Source organism: Equus caballus, chromosome 19 (genome assembly GCF_041296265.1).
Source record: "Equus caballus isolate H_3958 breed thoroughbred chromosome 19, TB-T2T, whole genome shotgun sequence".
Taxonomy (NCBI): Eukaryota; Metazoa; Chordata; class Mammalia; order Perissodactyla; family Equidae; genus Equus; species Equus caballus.
This window is the reverse complement of record NC_091702.1, coordinates 54,158,874-54,180,299: the sequence shown is the minus strand read 5'-3', so window position 1 is coordinate 54,180,299 and position 21,426 is coordinate 54,158,874. Positions and strand designations below refer to the sequence as shown.

The following is a 21,426-nucleotide window of genomic DNA, read 5'->3' as shown; positions in this document are numbered from 1 at the left end:
AAGTAAGATAATGCGCAGTGATGATACTTGTAGTATGTGAAACCCAGAAACCAGAATTTCAATTTGATAAGTCCTTTAATGAATGTAGAAAACTTTAATTACACCTAAAAAATACTTAGAGAATAGAATCACTCCTCAAATCCCACTGAATCTGCTAATTTCTCCTAAGTCACTATACATATGTCCGTACATGACACAACAAACTAACTAAAGTTTAGGGTCACGATGAATAACATTTTAATCTAGTTTTAAGGCCTGGATATCCAGATGGGCAGGAAATGGAATTGTACTAGGCATTTGGAGAACTGGCATCTGAACGAATTCAAGTGTCAGACTCCTGTTCTTGACAATCTATTAAATATCGATCCAAAAGAAGCAAATGTGCAAGATGGTCTGATAATACAACTCTGTCACCAGTCGGGGCTTTTACAGGAAGAGGGGCCTGCAGGGAGGAGTATAAAGTTCTGTTCACCTAAGTCAGCCAATAATTACTTTCAGTTTCTTGTGCCATGTTACAGAGGAGAAAATTTAAGTCCAAGTTTCAAGAATTAATAAACAAAAACTCGCCAGGCTATTTCTTACAGATATTTAAGTGTCTGCTTTGCTGGAAAAAGAATAGTGGGGTTGCCACAGATGGCGGGAGCGAGACTGTCTTTAAGGAGGCAGACAGAGCCTAGCGGATTAAGGGATAGAGCCCTGAGAAGCAGTCTCTGGTCCTTGCCCTTTCTCCATCTTTTCTAGAGCTGATCACTAAGGACTACTTGACAAGCAGCCTGGGGTTCTAACATACGCTGACACCTTGATCAAACAACTTTTAAAAAATAATCACACAGATCTGTGCATTTCCTGGCCATCCAGGATAATTTGTGGATAAAGATGGCACAAACCACTGCCCTTCAATGCAAAGACTGCTAATTTTTTCATTAATGGAAACTGACTTCAGGCACAGTGTCCTTCAGATGACATCACTTCTTGTTAGGACAGCAGTCTTGATACAGGTGAAAAATCAGATTCACAAATCACAAAATAATCATCCCAGTGCCTACCTCCATATGTAAACATGCACAGTGCGTGGCTAAGGATACAGGAAAAACACTTAGAAGATTCACTAGGTGGGTTCTAAGGAACGCATGCCTTCTCATTGTTTGGTTTAAATAAGGATTTCTATGTGCATCAAAAATGTTATTAAATTAAAATGTCTGATTTGTAGATTTCATTACTAAAAGCCTGTGATCAAGGCACAACTCATTCTAAAATGATGTAATAACTTGACATGGATTGCTGTAAGCTGATCAATATTTTAACATTAACAAAGTACAATGATACATGATCTTTATCAATGTTCATCTTTAGCAACTACTCAGACTTTCCTTATTTGTATAATTGCCCCATTTTCTTTCCACAATACAAATTTCAAGTTACAGAAAAGTGATACACCTTACAGCAATGTTTTTTTTGTGTTGTCTGGGAAGGCTAAAAAGTTTGGCAGAAGAAGCAGGAAAAAAGTTGTGGAGCTCTCTGGTGCATTCCACGCCTCACGTGGCCACCCATCTTAGACTCTGACCAGGTTCTGCCAAGTCTCCAAACCCAACAGTTGCCAGGATTCAGTCCCAGCACATTTTACTCCAAGAGGGCAGATCACAAGGCCCCACCAAGACAGGCCTGCCTTTCAGTATGGGATGAGGTGCCATCAGCTGCCTTGGGTTCCTTCTGGGTCCAGAAAGAGACTTTCGGGCGTCACTTCTACTACCTTGAGTCCCAGGGGAAGCAAGAGGCGAACTGGGAGGAAAAAAGGAAAAGAATTCAGACCATTAACCAGCCTCCCTCAAAGCTCTTTCACCCGAGGAACTCAAAGCATTTTACAAACTTTAATTAATCCTTACTTGCTGAGGTACCCACAAAATAAACTGGATGTACTGAGGCATGGAAAGGTTGAGTGATTGGCCTGAGCCTACCAAGTGAGTCAGACACTCTGACTCCCATCCCAGTGCTTCAAATCAATAGGTATCACCCACTTCTTATCCTACCATTTATCACACGTATTGAGTATGTCTCAAGCATGTCTGAAACCATCTCAAATTGATTTTGAGAAATTTGGACTCTTATCCCAGGCTCAAAGATGTTTACTTTTATCTAAAACAACTACAATTTTAAGCTAGGTAATTAGCCAGCCCCGGGGGCTGCTCCATTTGGGCCTCACATTGTCTGACCTGGGTTCTCAGCACTAAACATAACCAGAAACACAGAAATCAAGTCAGAGCAAGTAAGCATTTTTCTCTTGAACCGGTATAGTAACAGAGTGCCTCAGACAAAGGTAGCCACAATACAAATGCCAACTGTCTGGATCCTTATAGGCAGCTGATTGCCTTTAATACCTATTTGTACTTGTCATGTACAAATCACAACGAACGGGGTTTCTTTGCTTTGAGAGTACGCAACAAAATAAGGACAAACATGGAGTCTGGAAGCTGGGCAAAGAAGTTCAGGAGCCTCTCTACCACAGAGTGAAAACCCCCAGATAATGAATCCAAAGAGTGTTCAACACAATGGACGTACTTTGGAAGCACCTGGCAGCTTCTTTTTGGTTCTTCTTCTCTGGGGTTTGAGAGCTGGCAGCTCCAGGAGTCTCTGACTGCTGTGGCACGCTCTGCTGTCCACCGAGCCTCTGCTAGCCGCTGGTTTTCCTTCAGCTCCCGAATTGTTTTCTGCTGTTCCTGAAGTTTCCTCTTTTGCCTTTCAATCAGCTGCTGCTGGAAGACATGACGGTTGTGGAAATGACCCATGCAAATGGGTTCTGTTTTCTGGCTGGTAGTTCTGAGCTTCTTGGTGCTGCCAGGGTGTTGGGAGGGTTCACCCTCCGAGGTCTTGTGCTGCTTATTGTCAGATGTGTTCAGAGGGACATTCTGGAAGGGAACCTGCAAGCTGCTCTTGGTTGGTTTTCCTAGGTGGGGGCTGGGCATAAAACCATGGCTCCCTGAGGGAGGCTTTTCCCACAAAGCAGGCACAGCAGTCACCTGGGAGAGAAGAAACATGGTTTAGCTCAGCTATTTAAGGGACTGTGCTGACGAGATCAGTCCTGTTCTGTTCGATGGCACATCTGCCTAGCACCCAGCCAGAGCTGCCCTGTGCTCCTGGCCTGGCTGTCTCGGGGGCCATCAGCCTTAGCTCTGGGAGCCACTCTTTGAATGTGCACTGCTGTTCACCACAGAAACTGGGCAGGAGAGCGGCTACATCTGTGCAAACAACTGGCACAAGCCAGGACATGTGCAATAAGAAAAGTGTGCTTTCATAAATTTCTAATTTGGATAGTTCATTTGTGAATTCGGCAAGATTATTCCAGATATATATTATAGGAATTTTCATCTGCATGGATTTACTCTGAATTTTGCAGAAATTTGAAAACTAAAGAATACCTTTACAAATCAAGAATAGCTCTGTTCTTTCAATGTCTCTCTTGCCACTAGTAAATTAATCACAGAGTATTTATTTACTTCTGAATCAAGGCCTAGATTAAAACTTACAATCTCAGTCTTCAGCTATTCCCAAACTATCTGTTTGTGGGAAATATATGCAAGCCCAGGATCATGGGCAAATATCTGCATTACATAAGAATAATGTTACCTAATAACATTTTGTATTAGCATATAGCTTAATAGTTTTAAAAGCTTTATTATATAAATCTCATTTAACAGACTGAGGTATCATACTCAACTGTAAGTTCTGTATAGAGGGGAAGAAAACAGAATTCTTAATCAGAAAAACTTATCCTGGCCAAAATAATGACAAAGTTGAAATGTCTCTTCCAGAATAGTTAGATTCCATGGTTGAAGGTCTAACCAGTTTTTGATTCTCTATTTGCAGTGGTGTAAAGAGAAAAATATTATGAACTATTTTATATCTTAGAAGCTTCTACTCTAACAGAGTGACAGATAAGGTACTCAGAAATATTTTTCATGATGATGGAAATATTTTCTACAGACCCAGCTGAAGTGAAAGATGTGATATGCGGAAACTCTGACATGTTAAAGACTTTTAAAAATAACTTTCTATTTCAGAAATGTCAGTGGACATTTATTCATAAGAATACCAGCTTAAGTAATTTAGCATCAAGCAGAGTATATGTTTTAGGCCCTTTTAAACTTTGTGGTAATGACACGTTATTAACCCAGCAAGACTAGAAAGGCCTTGAGTACAGCAACAAGATTTCTTTTGGATCATGGTAACTTTTTAAGGTGAAAATAAGAGAATGAAAGAAAAGCTCAGTGGTACAGATTGTACTGAACAGAACAGGACTGAATGGTCTGGCTTAATTAGAGAAAATCACCTATTAGCTAAGTGATAATTTTGAAAAATTTCAAGGTATAATATATGCGTTCATGGTACATGAGTTTCTATGATTGTATAATTAATGAGCATCTAACTAAAGATTTTGTATTTTCATTTGTTCCTGTTATACTCTACCCTCTGGAAAAGATTTGAGTTTATCTAATAACCTACAGAATCATTATAGCCCATTATTTTCATTTGCTCTATTTTTTACAATATTATCCTTTTGTGATAAACCCTTTTGTTCTTGCTTTTGGAGATTCAGAGGCTTTTTTTCTTGAATCTAAATATATACATATATTTAGTAATTTTTCTGTTTTATGCAGATAAAAAAATACTTTCTCTTGACTTTGCGTTTGAAGATAATAACAGTGGAACTTTGTAAGGTAAAAAATTCCACACAGCTGTTTCCCAAGACAGAAGATTCTCTTGGGTCTCAAGGGAAACAAAATTACCTAACTGACATAAAGGTAGATAAACTGCCTAGAGGAAGGGACCAAAATGGTACCTTAGTCCTGAGAAGCATCCTCATGATCCCCCTTTGCTGAGAGACTAATGAGAAATTAAGACCAGCCTCCTTGCTGGCCGTGATTGGAGAAAAGGCAGCACCGGGGCCCTCCAGTGCCCAACTTCCCTTCACACGTCTGAGTACTTAGCCTCATGTGAAGGGGTGAAGGGGTCAGGGGCGCAGGTGAGCGGGCAGAGAACCTTCTCCAGAAGGCTTTCAAACATGACAAGTGCACTTACGAAAGAAAAAACTGATAGCATTGACTCTAAAAACTTATCAATGTACAGTACCAAATGCCATAAATAAACCAAAAAGATAAATGACAAAATGAAAAAAATATATGCAAAACATATAATAAAAGTATCATTAGTCTTAAAAATATAAATAAGGAAAAGATACATAATCAAGTAGAAAAACAGAAGGTATGAAGAGACAGGTCACTACATATCTTTCTATATCCATTTTCATACACATATATATGTAATCGGTCAGTACAAAAAATGTTTAACCTCACTAGTAATCAAAGAAATGCAAACGTTGAAGCAATAAAAGATAAAAATATTTTACCTGTCAACTTGGCAAAAATAAAAAATATGTTATCAGACAGGAAAATAGGCACTTCTTGAAGTACAACTTTTCTCGAAGGGCAATTTGGGTGTAGTCTTTAAAAACGTGCATTCTGTGTTTACATATTTATCCTAACTAAAGCATTGTGGATGCATGCAAAGATTTCACTGCCGGGATGTTCAACAAAGCATTGTTTACAACAGCGGCAAACTTGACACAACTTAAATGTCCAGCATTAGAGAAGGACAGAATATCACGAAGCCTTTACAAGAGGATGGCACAGGATGGTAGTCCTTAACCAGGGGTGTGTGTCAGGTTCGCCTGTGGAACTTTGAAAAAAATAAAGATGCCTTATGCTCAGAAATCCTGATTAGTAGGTCTGATTCTGCTTTCTACTCTCAGTTGAGAACTACTGTTGCAGAAGTAGATTTAGTGACACAGAAAATTCTCATATTAAATTGAGAAAATACAAAAAAAATTTAGAAAAACAGAACAATTACACTATTATTAAGAAGAAAAAAATATACCCTTCCTTTTCCTGTATTATGTCAGACTAGATATCCTCAATGACTTAACTGAAGAAAATTTAAAAGCTAAATAAAATATTAAAGAGAAAAATTTGCATATGCCTGAATAAAGACTGGATAGCTGTCCTTCAAAAAGTTATTGGTGGTTATCTCCAGATGATGCAATTATAGGCTATTTTCCTTTTTCCTCTGCCATTTTCTCTTACCAAATTGCTAAAATCAATATATATGATTTTTCTCATTAGAAAAATAAAAACTCCAAAATTCCCCTCTTATAAGTCATAAGCTCATTTAGAAAGGAAATATCTGATGATCAAGTAAGAGGAGTTGAAGAGTTGTAAACAATGCCGTCTATATCTGTTCCTGAAGGAGCCTTTCACTTACTTGTTTTCAATTCCCTCTCATATTATGCCCCTACCACGTTTCAACTATACCAAAGTTTAAATGTTATTATAAAAAGAAGATTCAGTTCAAGAAAATAAACGCTGACTGAAAGGTAACCTTTGTGCATTGTAGCAGCTTTCATCTTTCACACAGCCTAGGCGAGGCAATCTGACAACGGCAGAGCCCAGGCTATACAGGTGCAAAGCTTAAATGCAAGCGTCTAACACGCAGGAAGACCAAGCAAAGGAAGGAAGAACAAAGTACCTCTCCATTTCCTACAGGTGGAACCGCCACGGCTGTTGCCTCCTCAGGGAGACCGACGCCCGATGGCCTGTTTGCACTGAGTTTCCCTGGCGATGCCGCCTCCAGCAGCTCATCCATTTTCTTCCTCATCTCCCCCTTTGACAGAGCCAGCTCTCTCTTTAGGATCGCTGTACGATGCCAGTGCCGCCAATCTGCAAAGTGGTGTCGGAGAACTTGTTTCCGGTTATATTCAGCGGCCAGTTGTTGTTTTCTAAGTAACAAAGCACTTCCATTAAAAAAAGAAGCCGTTAACAGCTGGTTAGTTGATAATATAAATGAAACACAAGTCCAAAGGAATCTGAGACATGCTCCATCTTAGCTCTGCCTGCTGCTTTTATTTAAGCTAAATGGAATCACTATATAAAATTCCTTGGCGCAAAGGGTCTGCTCGTAGAAGGCGTTGGCACTTCAAGACGTGACCTCAGAAGAAAGAGTAACTGTTCTGTTCTATCACATCATAAAGACATATTATATTTCCTGACTACCATAAAATAGTTTCTGAGAGCTTTTGGAGGGGAAGGGGCAAAAGGAGTATAACTATTTTAAAAAAGATGAATGCATGAGGAAGATATTCAGCTATGCTTGGAAATCTAAGGAAGACAGAGGTTGGGGAGAAAGGGAAATGCACAGAACTTAACAAGCGAATTGTCAATAATTAAGTTAAGACTTATAAAAGTCAACATGAAACTGAGGGTGGATCGTGTGAAAAAAGGACTTGGTCAGGGAAAGGATCTCTAAAAAAAGGACTCATGTACCAGACCCTTAAACCGAATGAATGAGGAACCACCTTGTGACGATACTGGCTAGACACCAGAAACCCACGAAACTTGCTCTCATGCCTCACTCGTAGTCCAGCAGGGGGTCCAGTTCATTCTCTCCCTAAGGAAGAGCTCCTTCGGGTTCCTGGAAACTTCATGAACGTTAGGGGACATGATTGAGTGGAATGGGGAACGGCCAGCTACGTTCCCTCCCCAAAAGGACTTTCCGTTAAGAGACACGGTGGTGGCAGCCGGGCGAGCATTCAGAGCACAGAGGTCTCTGAGATCCATCTCTAAGCGGATGATCACTGTCCCTCAAGAAGTGAGCAGTAGAGCTTGGAACATAATATGCTGCATTGGGGGTCAGTTTTGAGATTTAAAATCTAATGTTGTTTAAACACTTACTTGATTTTATCTTGTAAAAGTGACTTAAGTTCTCTAAGCATTATTTGCACATCCATTTCTGTTAAGCATACAAAATGTTTACAAAGTCTCCTCATGCACTTTTTTGGGGTCATATCAAAAAAATCATAAAGTTCTTAAGTCAGTGAGTCAGGAGAACATCTCTACAGTTCTTAAATGTTTAAGTGACTTTTAAACCTTTTTTGACTGCATCTACAGTATCTTGAATCACAAGATACTAGTTTGTGTGTGTGTGTGTGTATGAAACAAAAGTATACATAACTGAAAAAAAGTTTCACCAAATAATTTTTAGTTTGAATAAGCCCTTAGTTTGAAAAACACTACTCTAGAGTCAGAGAATTTAACCTATGTCAGAAGGGTCAGATGAAACAACCACTTCATGAGAGCAGAGTCGACTGAAATAGTGAATTCAGGATAAACACTAACAGTAACTCTGCCAACAGCATATTTCACTATATTTAATTGCCTTCCTTCTAATGCATTAATGATAGTTAAATACTTGGTGACTGACTAACTGATGGTTTATAATAAAAGTACAATATACACTCTAATAAACATTTACATATAGTACTTTACTTTGATGGAAATAAATTAAGTATCTAATATCAGACTGAATAACTTTGAAAGAAAAATTTTAGAAAAAATACTAATAATGAATCAGTAGCAACACAGGTTCAGAACAAAGCTCCAAAAATATCAATGTATAAATAGTGAAACAAAAAGCCTTATAGCAAAAACCCTTATTTACTCAAGTAAGTGAAATCATAAATTTTCCCAGGATAGACGATGTACATTGCTCTGTCTGATTAAGGTGAAATTCGATTTACATCAATCTGCTCAGGAAGGCGGAATGTGAAATTTACCTGATTTGTTAATTTCATGTTTTTACAGCATAAACAGGCAAAAGCAGCACAGGGGTTTTGACTGTCAAGGAGGAGATTATTTGGACAATATGAAAAGGCAAAGAGAAAAATATTTCTGTAAATATAAGAAAAAGACTAAACGGTAAGAAAATAAGTGAAAAATTCATATTCATTGGAGTGCTCGGAGCCCTTTCTAATGGTTATGTGGGGACTTGGAAGCGTATTTACGATTTGTCTGTCTGTGGGTTGAGGTGGAAGGGTGGAAACGCAGAAACTAGGGATCCAGAGACGAGGCTGGCTCCACTCCTGCTCCCTTGCAATTCACTTCAGCAGAGTGACAATATTCCACATCGGCCAATTTCCATACTTTTAAAAAGATGACACTAAAAACATAAATATTTCTGAAAGTGAAAAATCGCTTAAATGTCTTCAAAGCTGAATCAGATATGATTTACTTGGGTGTACTAACCTAAAGAAATGGTTTCAGAAACAGTTCCCAGATAACCATAAAATGAAGCACAGAGTTCCCTTATAGAAAACATCCTGTCCCAATATGCTTCCAAGCTGAAATCAGGAAATTTCTGGCAAGAGTATTTAAACCGATCATAGCAATCATACAACAGCACGCAGAGAAAAGCTGTCTCTAAAGACCTAAGAACATAAAGTATAAAAGGTTTAAACAGGAATTTGAATATGAACCATGCTGCTTAAAGCCAATACCTCAAAGGATACTTAGTGACTGGGGCATACTCTAGAGCCTGGAAGTGAGAAGAAAACTAGATAGGGGACACTGGGCAAGCAACTCGAAGTTTCTAAGCCTCAGATTCCTCCTCAAAAATGGTGTCACAAAAAAAAACCTCTACACGGCCAATCCTACAGGAATTTTTTTTTTATGATCTAATTAAATAAAAAAGAACCTGAAAATATAAGATAAATTCACATGTAAGGTAATAACACCATCTTAGGACAAGACTACTAGGTATCTACAAAGTGTCCTGAATTTTTTAAAAGGAAATTATAAATGATAAATAACCACATAGTAGTGATCTGATGAAGTGCCAAAATCTGGTGCAGAACATAAAAATAGCAATGATGCAAACAGCTGCATTCGAGATGAGAGGTGCAGCAGGAATAGGAACGAATAAGCTATGCATTCAATAATGCACCAGGTAGCCCCAGGGAAAAAATGGAAGATAACACAATTCTGTTTTAAGGAGTTTTAAAGTGAGCCAGGCAACGCGAGTCTGGTCCTCCTGCCTCTCTGACAGACACATCAGGAGCTTTACCAGCTTCAGATGCCATGCGGTTTCTGGTCTCTCACCTGGATACCCAGGTGAGCAGGGAGGGAAGGGAATCGAACATGATTAACAGAGGTGCTCCATAAATGACTGCCCGAAAGCACACTGAGAGGAGTGCCAGGAATGGGGAATACCTGACGGGCTATTTTCCATTCAGTTTCCCCGCTCTAGGCGGGCCTGGCAGGTTCACCCTAGCCTGTTCCCACAGAAGCTACCTACATGCTGGTGTACAAGTTTTTGCCCAAACTGAAAAAATACCCTCTTCTACTTAGCCACAATCTGTGTCTCTCAGAAGATGGGGCCCAAGAATTCTTATTTTGAAAAAGCTCCTCAGGCGACTGTAATGCATGATAACCAAGTCTATGTCACTCCTAAGTATTTATCTTACGGTGGCTTCTGTTGCAATTATTGTTAGCATTTGGGTACAATAATTTTTAACTTCTCCACTTAGATTGAAAACTCCTAGAAGGCAAGAATATTTAACACTTTTTTTAGTGCCCCCTGGTACTTACAACAGAGTCTAGACATAGTCAGGGTCAGTAAAGCTGGTTGACTGAATGAGTATATGCTATCAAGCAGAATAAATGAATGAGTGAATGAATGAATGCCATGGTTTGAGGGATGTCAAAGGGCCAGTTTTTCCACTGGCCTGCCACTGTACTCTCAGATTCCCATCACTTACCTTTTGGGCTCTGTTTCCAGACAATGCCTGGTAAAGTGTACCAAGGTTCCCGGGAGGGATGGTGTCAATGGAGGATTACAGCGATAAAGCGTGAGGGGCTTGAAGGATCAAGGCAAGAGACAGAAGCATGTTCCAGGAACGGCCAAGAGCCCTGGTGCAAGAGAGACCAGCACTGAAGGTGAGGTGGAGGTTACTACAGGGAGGACAAAGAAGTTTCCCAGGAAAGAACTGAGAAATCAGGGGAGTCGGGCTCAGGAAGGGCAGGTCGACAGGTCAGAAACAAACTCTAGTTCTTCCCAATTTGTCCAGGGCTGGCTGCAAATTTAGTGAGGAAGGGAGAGGGGAGGAATGTTAGATCTTGGGCCAAAAAAGTGAATATGCTAAGGAACTTAAAAACACAGTTCAAATTCCAATACCACCATGTCAAAGGGTCTAACCTAGTGTGTGTACCAGCATTTTGTTGTATTACCTAAGTGAGTGAATCCTTAGTTAGGATTTGAGAATATTTGTTAATGTTGAAATTGTGTTATAATATTACATTGAAATTTTCTAACACTACTACCACAACTACTTTTAAAAGAAAAGAGAGAGACAAACACAGAGTGACCAGCATTCCTATTAGGGAAAGCATGGTGCATCTGTAGAAGAGATACACGGATGAGCCCTTACAGTGGCGGCGAGACTCTGAGCACAGGCTCAGTCAGAGAAGATGGTGGCCAGTCACGAAGAAGAAGAGGAGAGGGACTTGTTGTTGCTCCAGAGAGAAACTAGGAAGAACAAAAATGAAAGAAGGAAAAGAAAGAAGCCTGAAAGGCTGGGCTCTGCATGGGGGACAGGCCAGTGAGGCGAAAGGCCACATGGCAAAACCAGATGTGGATGCAAGAGCTGGAGGATGACACAGCTGACATCAGAGAAACAGACACAGCAAACGATTTCCACATCCAGGCAGATGGGCCACAGAACCACCTGTGTTTTGTCACTCTGGTAAGAGTTTAGTTTCTGCAATGAGTGAGTGACCCATTATAGTAAATGCTCTCTATCCCCTGGGCTCACTATTTAGAAAAAATGCTATCAAGTTAAATCGCAGGAGAGAAAGCGACTGAGCTCTTCATGCATCCACTGAGTCACTTTTATTCAAGAAATATGTATTCGGTGTCTACTGAGGTCCGGGGAGAAACCCTGATGAGCACAGTCAGAGGCCCTGGTCTCCCGACACCCTCGAGCCCACTGACATTTCTTGGTTCCTGCTTGCAGCAGCTACCTTTGAGCTTTTTTTCTCCACCTCTACTCTCCCAACTTCCTTTGATCAAAATCACCCAACTTAATTTCCTAAAACACTCTCTAGAACAAAGAACAACATACAGAGAGCCAGGGATTTGCAGGAAAGCTGCACAGTGGATGGGCTGTGTCTAACAGCTCCTTTCTTCTCATGTTTCTTCTCATTGTTAATTACCGTTATTTTCATCTGCAACCATCTAAAGTAAATTGCAATATAATTGGAAAACACGGTTGTTTTAGGGAACCATCACCCACATGCTATACAACATAGGAAGAGTGAGGTACAGGAAAACACATCTGACTCCGAATCCAAAAGATCAAGCTGTAGTCTGGGACTAGCCGCTCTTAACCCGATGACCTTGAGAGAGTCGTTTACCCTCTGGGCCTTACTTTTATTACCTGTAAAATGAGGGGCTAGAACAGACGATCCCTGAGTGCCTTCCTGCTCTAAGATTCCTTTTGCTCTAAAGTTTTGTAGCAAAAAAATTATTATAAGTTAAATATTTTCCAACTCTGGCAGTTAAAAAAAATGAACTACCCATTCTGAACATTTAAAAATAGACACCTGAAAATAATTCACAGATACGAGACATAAAGTTCTGGGAAGATCTTTAAAAAAAATTGGCACATAATGCTATTACGAAATCCCCATTTAGTGCTTTTATATTTAAACAGTTTAATTGGAATGGAATCTCAAGTTCTTCAGATTCTTCTTCTACAAGTTTCCTCCGGCATGTACATTTCATAGACCACTTTTAACTCCAGCATCTCATTTCCACTCCCTTTATGCCCTCACTCACGTTGTTTCCCCTTTATAATACCTCCAGTTTCCCTTCTTTATCCAACAAATCCTGCCAGCCATTCTTTCTTCACTAAGCTATCATTCCAATTCCTGAGATCAAACACTAGGTCCTGAGAATTTAAAAACAAATTATGGAAGAGTTTTCTAGGTGGACTTTTTTTTCACTGAAGATTTCCCTCAGCATACTGTAGGGATGACTAGGTCACCCTCCTACTTAAAAACCTTCAAGAATTTACCTTTACCAAAGAATACTTAAACTCCTTGTCCTGGCATTCAAGGCTTTTCACCAGTGGATGAACTTGGCAACCATGTGCTTGATGATCCTCAGTCAATCTGGATGGCTACACTTCATGCCATCATCCCATTTCCCCATTTCCACCTGGGAACATCCTACCTACTGTGCAGAGCCCAGCTCAAGACTCATCTTCTTTTATCTTTTTCCTTTTCTTTCTTTTTTTTTTTGGTGAGGAAGACTGGCCCTTAGCTAACATTTGTTGCCAATCTTCCCCTAGTTTTTGTAATTGGGATGCTGCCACAGCATGGCTTGACGAGCAGTATGTAGGTTAGCACCTGGGATGTGAACCCACAAAGCCTGGGCTGCCGAAGCAGAGTGTGCAAATTTAACCACTATGCCACCAGGCTGGCCCCCTCTTCTTTTTTTTTTTTACTAAGGAAGATTACCCTTGAGCCAACATCTGTGCCAATCATCTTCTTTTTTTGCTAGAGGAAGAGTAGCCCTGAGCTAACATCTGGGCCAATCTTCCTTCACTTTATATGTGGGTCTTTGCCACAGCATGGCTAATGAGTGGTAAAGGTCCCTGCCTGGGATCCGAACCCACGAACCTGGGCCACTGAAGTGGAGCGTGCAAACCTAACCACTATGCCATGGGGCCAGCCTGCCATATTCTTGACAAAGCCTTTCCTGGCACTCTGTAGAAGCCTCCTCAGTCACAGTGACACTTGCTTCTGCTAAGTTCTCAGCAGCAAAAAGGGATGCATTAGGAAGTTTATAATGCTACTCACACCTGTACTGTTTGTAAATCTTGTTTTCCCCACAAAACTGTGAGCTCTTTGAGGACAAGAGGTCATGTGTCAGGCTCCTGTGTATCCTCCTCGGGGCCTGATGCTGTTATACAGCTGCACAACTCCAGAAGGCGCCATTCCCTTCTACATTACAATGCTTTTACATACTGTTCATTCAAACTTTCACCCTGAATGAATAACAGAGTCACTGGTAGAGAAGTGATTACACACAGGAACAGGAACTGCCCCTTGCCCCCAAATAAACAAATCATTCCTTTGACATCCATGATTTTGGTTCAAGAATCCAAAGTTGAACTTGGAAATGAAAAGAAGAAAATGCAGGGGCCGGCCCCATGGCCGAGTGGTTAAGTTTGCGCATTCCACTGCGGCGGCCCAGGGTTTTGTCAGTTCGAATCCTGGGCACGGACATGGCATCATTCATCAAGCCATGCTGAGGCAGCATCCCACATGCCACAACTGGAATGACCCACAACTAAAAATATACAACTATGTACCGGGGGACTTTGGGGAGAAAAAGGAAAAATAAAATCTTAAAAAAAAAAGTATTTAATTTTAAGATGATGGAACAAAGAAAGTTGTATTTGAAGATAAATTCTTTATCATTCACAAGCCTAAGAGAGAGCTGATACAAAGGCGTCAAAAACCTCTAAGTAAGCTGTGGAACAAAAGACAGGGGAGTGGGAGGACTCTCTCGGCAGGTCTGCCCTCCTAGACGGATGTTCCCTGCCTGCCTAGTTAACGTTCTAGGGCAGACAGTGATTTCTATCAATGAGAATTACTGGCATGTAAACCAAACTATGTCTTCTGAATGGTAAGTACGTCCAAGGTAAGATGCTACTATAGCAGAGGACAAGGGAAAAAACATAACACTTGCTTCCTTTAAAAAAGGAAAGCATGTCCATTAGTATATTTTAATCACATCATTTTTTTTGCTTAATTTTCAGTTAAATTTTTCTAGTTTGGGATGTAACATAGAAAAACAGTGATCACCATATTTTATAAGAGGATGAGATGATTTCAGTGAACAGCATTTTTAGAGTTTATTTCTAGAGTCTGCAGGAGGAAAGACGTCCTAGATAAACATACTAGAAGGATTCTCATGGTACAAATAAGAGTACCTGTTTTCTTCCCTAAGGTCATTTTCCATGGCTTGTGTCTCCCGCTCCAACTTCTGGGATCTTGTGTAGTCTCTCCAGGCCCGCAGGACCTTTAGCTGAAACTTCCAGTCGGACAGGGTCCCAGCTTTCCCCAGCTTAATCCTATGATCAAGAATCAGCTTGTGCCAGGCAGAGAAATACCGTTTTTGACACTGCAATGGGAACATTTGGAAAATCACCACCGATCAGCGCTAGTGTTTCTAATATCTAATAGTGAGAGTCCTCTCTGCAGATCCCCCCTCGCACCTTTTCTAACAAATCTAGGAACTGCTGTCTTGATGGAAGAGGCACAAAACACAATTGCCTAATGCTAATAATGGCAAGAAATACTCAAGTCATGCAACTGAGGCACACTCAGCCTCATGACTTAAACTAAAATATTAATTCTCACTGTTACAGCACCAGTCCTATGGGGAGATGGGGTAACAGTCACACTTAAGATCTAACTTAAGGGCTTGTTCGAAAAGCTTGAAAGACCTGCTTCCTACAGGATCTCCCCTCCCAGGCTGCCCTGGAGTTTGAAATACCAACCATTTAATTCATTCCGGTTCCTAACACCACTGATGTCCTGCACAAATGAACATGGGAGATCCCACAAGGATGAAATGGGGTCTCTAGTCGCTGGGAACAAGACAGCTGAAAGCAACAGCTTCAGCTGGACCACCACTGACCATGCTAGGGCTTTGGTGAGCAGGCCTAGAGAGACTAGGTACTCAGGCTGCTTGCAATCTTCTACGTGCATTTTGACAACAAATCGGACAAGGTATACTCACCCTAAGGATGTCCCCAGAGAAGTACTCTTGGTCCTAGTCCAAGAAAATCTCTTAGATCTAGTCCTTGCCTACATCTTCTATCTTCCCAGCTGACTTTATGTTCCTACTACATCAAATTACTTTCAGCTCTTGCCTTACACCAACCATACTGTTTCATACTTTCCTATCTATGGTCATACTAATTTCCCCATCCTTTTCTGCCCTCTCTCTGCCTACTTCAGGAGTCACCTCTCTCAAGAAGCCCTCCTATTACCAACCCCTCTCCCCAAATGAAAGTGCCCTTCCACTGTGTTCCCAGAGCAAACTATGCTTTCATCAATCAAAACACTTGCCATGCTATGTTATAATCACCTGTTTACCGGTTTTCACTAGACGTGAGCCTCCAGAAGGAAAGGACTGGATCCCATAAATGGGAATGCCAAATTTAGGAATGGGCTAACCATGGGGAGCACTAAACCAGAAAGTAACCTCTTAGGAAGTTACCTTGTGGGAGGTACGGGGGATGCCTGATTGACCAGCTTCAAGAACTTGGTAGGCTTACCAGGGTCAGCCCTATTGACTGCTTCTTTCTCTGTAAAAATACCTATCTTTTACTATTTCAACATTTAGTAAGCACCCACCGCTGTGTTTGAATTTGGGAACTGTGAACAAAGCTGTTTAAGACACAATTTCTACTTTTAAGAGGTTATAGGGAGAGAGAATACATAAATTAAAAGACCAATAACATAAGGGAGCATATGCTAGAATTCTTAGAAATAGCCCATTTGGTCAGAAATGTTTTCTACATAGGAAACCATTATACTGCCATTTAGACAAACTATAAAATCTTTATTATAATTTCTCATCGGGAAAAATCATGACGAACTTTAAAAAGCCCTTATTTCCTTTCCATTACGTCAAATGAATGCACATTTCTAGACCTTCACCTTAGATCCCACAGCAGGAAGGAAGGGAAGGAGGGAGGGAGGAAAGGAGGAGGAGCAGGGAGGAGGAAGGGAGATTTGGTGAATAGAGGATATGCCCTCAGTCAGAACAAGGAAAAGACGCACAGCTGCCAGTTGAGGGGCTGCGCTTTCTGCATTATTATTTGCTTATCTATTCCACAAAACAGAGAAGGAAAAAAAGTGTTAACTTGCGTGCTATAGTCAAAAGAAAATATCCTGTCTCTATTTACCAGATTCATTTAAGAGATTCCTCTTGAATGACTTGATGAAATAGTCTATGTATAGCTATCTCTAATTTTAACTCCTGGAATATTTCTAATGTGGAAATAGTAGAAACACAGTCCACCTTCACATTAATACTCTATTAATAGTGTACTTCCTGGATTTCCACATTTCTTCTCTGTGAATTTCAAGGCACCTTGCACGTACTATTTTATTAATTCGTAGACCATCGTTACAAAAGAGAGACTGCAGATATTATTGTGATTTACCTTACCAGGCGGAACTTCAAGTAGAGAAGGGTCAATGACTCAATTCACAAAGTGAAGAGTTAGTAGTACCTAAGGCTAAAAAGGAAACATTCTGGCATCCCGATGACCCAATCTACTAGGCAAAAGTCTCTTCTAAAAAGGAAGGGCAAATTCTTTGATTCTTTTATACTGAAAGAGAAAGAACTCACACAACTTACTACAGTACAAAAGCACTGCTAGAACACCTGAATTCAAGAGGGGAAAATCCGAGTTTATAAATGCTATAGTCAATATATGTCTTTAAAATACCTACATTTAGACTTTGAGAGCAAAATGATCAGTTTTAAAGGTCTATAATTCAGTTTCACTAAACAGAAGTTAACAGGAGCAAAGTGACAGACTCACAGAGCAACCGCTTTCTTGAAATCGACCTGCCATTGTTTTTTTTCCTGCCTGCTTAAAAAAGCGATTCCATTAAAATTGAAATAAAAAAATAAAAGTGTGAATCAAGACTAGCCACTTACTTATTCTTGATTTATAGCAAACACTATTCAGGCAAACAGGAGTCCCATAAATGTGCTTGGAGGAAAATATTTGGGAGAGGAAAATACTCTAGGTCCCACCTTCTCGAGGAGAAGATGCCAGCACTCTGCTTTGATTTAGAAGGGACGAGAAGTGGTACACTTGCAGTCACGCTCTATCTATTCTTTCTATCACCCCTGCCCACAGCGGAGTCCCTGCTGCTCCCAGGCCTGCTTCTCCTCTTCAGTTCCACACTCTGGAAATAGAATAGTGCTCTATCCCTTTGCTCAATGAAACAAGAACTATTACTTACAACCATAATTGGGTTGGAAGAACACATTCTGTTTAAGCCAGAAGAACTTAACGTTTTAACTAGCCAGGCAACTAGTCTGACCTCCCTCCATTTCTGCACCACATTTTTATTTCTGATAGATTTTCAAATTTAGTCATGCATTCTTTTACTAACTTTCACCATCTCTTTACCATAGTTATGGTGTTAATTAAGGCTTGATACAGGTAAATAAAATACAAAAAAATCACTGAGGGAAAAACTGTTCCTAAGCACATACCTATAATAATTTTTTAAAATAAAATACTACAAAGTGAAATTTTGAAAGTTTTTAAAGGAAATGCTTTTCTCCTCTCAAAATCTTTCACAAGACATCATTTGATTGTTAAGGATTCTACTCAAGAGAAGAAATTGACAGCTTGCCCTGCTAAATTTATTACCTGCACTGGAGTTGCCCTCGTTTTGCTGGCAAGAAAAGCTCTTCCCTGAAGTGTAATCACACTGCTGTCACCGGGAATGATTGACGTTAGGTGGAACAGCAATTTGCTATCTAATCTTCATTGTAATTCTAACCCTGTCACTAGAGATGCTTGTTCTGATTAATGAAGTGGGTAACTCATCAAAATTCCTCAGCTATTTCCCTTTTGTCAGAAAGCTCAGTGATAATTGCATCAAAATTCTCAGTCATGGAAAAATAAACAATGAATTGTAAAGAGGACAAAAATGTCAACAAGTTGACAATTTCTTTCTGCTGAACAGAACTTCGTGGTGGTGCAACTAGTGGTCTAGGGGAGTGGGCCGAGGCTGGAACGTTAGGAATAAAGCTGCACTCTCCCCAGAACCCCAACTGACTCCTTGCTGCTCCCAGGCCAAAAAGAACAGACACTTTACTGCTACACAAAAAGCAATCCCCAACTTTCTTTGCTTCTGGGGACCACCACAACTAGGAAAAGACCCCAGAGGTGCCTGGAGGTTAGGGACAGGAGGATCTTTATCATGGCAAAATAAATGCCCCAGAGAAGGAGCAGCCCTGAAAAGCAGTACCCTGGGACCCATCCTCTCCTGATTTTCATAATTCTGCCCCAAAGAAAAGAGAGGAAATCATTATGTCCCCTAGCCCAAAGATATACACTCTTATAAATAATTATATTAGAGAAAACCCATTCAGTTTCCAGTGCACAGTGCCAAGACCTGGATGGGCTGCTGGGTTCCACGGAAAGTCCAGAGGCCTAAACTTTGACAACCACTGCTGGGCAAAATGCTACCAGTGGCTACAGACAAAAAGCTACTTTTGTTATATCCCGGAAGATGTGATGCTCATTTTACTTTTGTATTTAAGCTTTTTCTCTTTCCTTTTTTAAACTTAAAAAAAACCCCATCTTATTACAAAAATTTAACAAACATACACAAAAGTAGAACAGAAGAATAAACCCCTCATGCAGCTTCAAAAACTATCAACATTTTGCTAATCTTGCTTCAGCTCTCCTCCACCCACTTTTTTCTTCCTGGAGTATTTAAAAATAAATCCCAGACATCAGACATTATATCATTTCACCCATAAATGCGTCAATAGGTATTGCTCACATAAGGACATATTGCAAATTCTTCTTAATTCTGCTAAGAAGTGTCAATCAGTAATATTGTTGTAATTACCTAATACGGCTTCACTCCAGAAATAGTACAATTTCAGAAAGCAATTGCTTAGTCTCACTATATACTAAATTCTTAACCGACAAAACTCTCCGGGATCTTCTGAAGAAGAATGACCATAAGACAGCCTATAACTTGGCAGCCTGGACCAGCACGCATCGCCTCACGTCTCTTAAGAGCAAAGGCAGACCTATCGCTCCCATCACACCTTTCCTTTCATTTCTTCTTCCAGACCTTATTCCCCCCCACCAATCCCCTCTCCCTGCCCAATCTCCCTCACCCCCAGTCTCACACACACACACACACACACACACACACACCATGCTGGAAATACCACTCACCTCAGAATATATTAGACAAATGCTTGATTGACCCCTAGGGTAGTCTGTCAGTAAAACGATGATGTGACGTCATTTGTTCCTCACCCATATGGCTCTCAAGATCCTTATAAATATTCACCTGAGACATCCAGTGTTTAGGGGACAAGCTATTGCATTCTGTACGATTTTAGAGAATGGGTATCATTTATTTTGGTTCTTTTCTTAATTTTTTTAAAAGCAGAATACTTTTTTAAAAGAGAAAAAAAGTCATACGCAAATGAATTGGAACCTCTGGGATCAACAAAAGCTTCACGGCATTTCAAAAAGCAAATCACCAGTGCAATGTTTTGGTAAACTGGCCCTCACTGTCCCTTCTGTGAGAATGGGAAACCTGGGTTACTCATAGGATAAGGGTAAGGAGGAATAGAAGCAAATAAACAAACCACCTCCTTACCAACACTGATAAAATTTTACTTGGAAATTTTCCATAGAGTTAGCTGTATGAAGTAAGACATAATAATGCTTCAAGACCCTTCTAAAATGTATAGTACACGTTGTCCTTGGCAATAAGCTTAGAGGGGAGAGTTACGTGAAGCCTGATATTCTTCATGCGTGTGCCCGACATTTCTCTTTCCCTGCAGTTTTATTTGCAGAGAGGCTTTTCCTTCATTTCCTTCTCCAAACAGAAGACAACATTGCTGAGAGGCTGGTTGCTATGTTTCAGCTCAGAAATGGTTTTACTTCAGTGGTGTGTGGGCAGTCCTGATAAAACTAAGATCTTTGGGAAGGAATCACACTATATAAATGAGGTACTTAACTACAGGTTTCATCATCTTGTCAGAAAAAATCCAGGCTACTCTTCCATATTTCTCCACATTCCCTTTTGGAAGGTGCTATGCCACAAACATAACATTAACAACAACTCCTTTGGTCTTTATTATCTTACTCTCTAACAGAAAAACCCAATCAAATATGCAAACCAAATCTCTCCCCTCTAGAATTAAGATTTAGTTTAGTATCAACCCATCTTTCATTGTTCTCTTCAACTTTCACAAGAAGGAAAGGTCTCAGACTTTCCTATCATATTAAGAAAACATAAAATGTATTTCAGAATAGGGTGAGAATTAGGCCATTTTCCAGATAGTATTAAGAATTTCACAGTTAATCCCTTGTTGTTCCTGTTAATTAGCAAGGACATGTGGATTGCTGAATCTCCTCAAGAGATCTCACTGTGAGATCAAACAGGAAATAAGGTTCGAGGCAGAAAGTTTCTATACAAAAACAGATGTTTCTGATAAAACAGAGGCCTGGCAATGAAATGTGTGGGAAAGACGCATGAATAGTGTTGCACCCGAACCTGTGTTTGGCTGAGAGAGCCTGCTCTATTCCTCTCAGAAAGTCCAGTAAAGAACGTGGACCAACTCTGATGTTAAGAGACTGTCTGGGGGACAAACACAATCCAGAGTCAAAGCATGAAGAATACAGGAATTAAAGGAGGCTCAACCGGAGCAACTCCTAGGAACAGATTCTTTAAGATC

General features: G+C 40.3%; 1 protein-coding gene across 5 annotated transcripts in view; it reads right to left on the bottom strand.

Moving 5' to 3' along the window:
- Window positions 1-21,426, bottom strand: part of CCDC191 (coiled-coil domain containing 191) — a 69,128-nt gene that overhangs the window by 26,433 nt on the left and 21,269 nt on the right. For 2 of the 5 annotated variants that reach the window (XM_014732878.3, XM_070242760.1), the window contains 4 exons: window positions 14,882-15,072; window positions 6,577-6,841; window positions 2,557-3,014; window positions 1,667-1,779 (listed from right to left, as the gene is read on the bottom strand). In XM_014732878.3, coding sequence (XP_014588364.3) covers window positions 1,667-1,779; window positions 2,557-3,014; window positions 6,577-6,841; window positions 14,882-15,072 — 1,027 coding nt within the window. The remainder of the gene's footprint in view (window positions 1-1,666; window positions 1,780-2,556; window positions 3,015-6,576; window positions 6,842-14,881; window positions 15,073-21,426) is intronic. The other 3 variants (XM_070242758.1, XM_001502814.6, XM_070242759.1) reach the window with 3 other exon arrangements.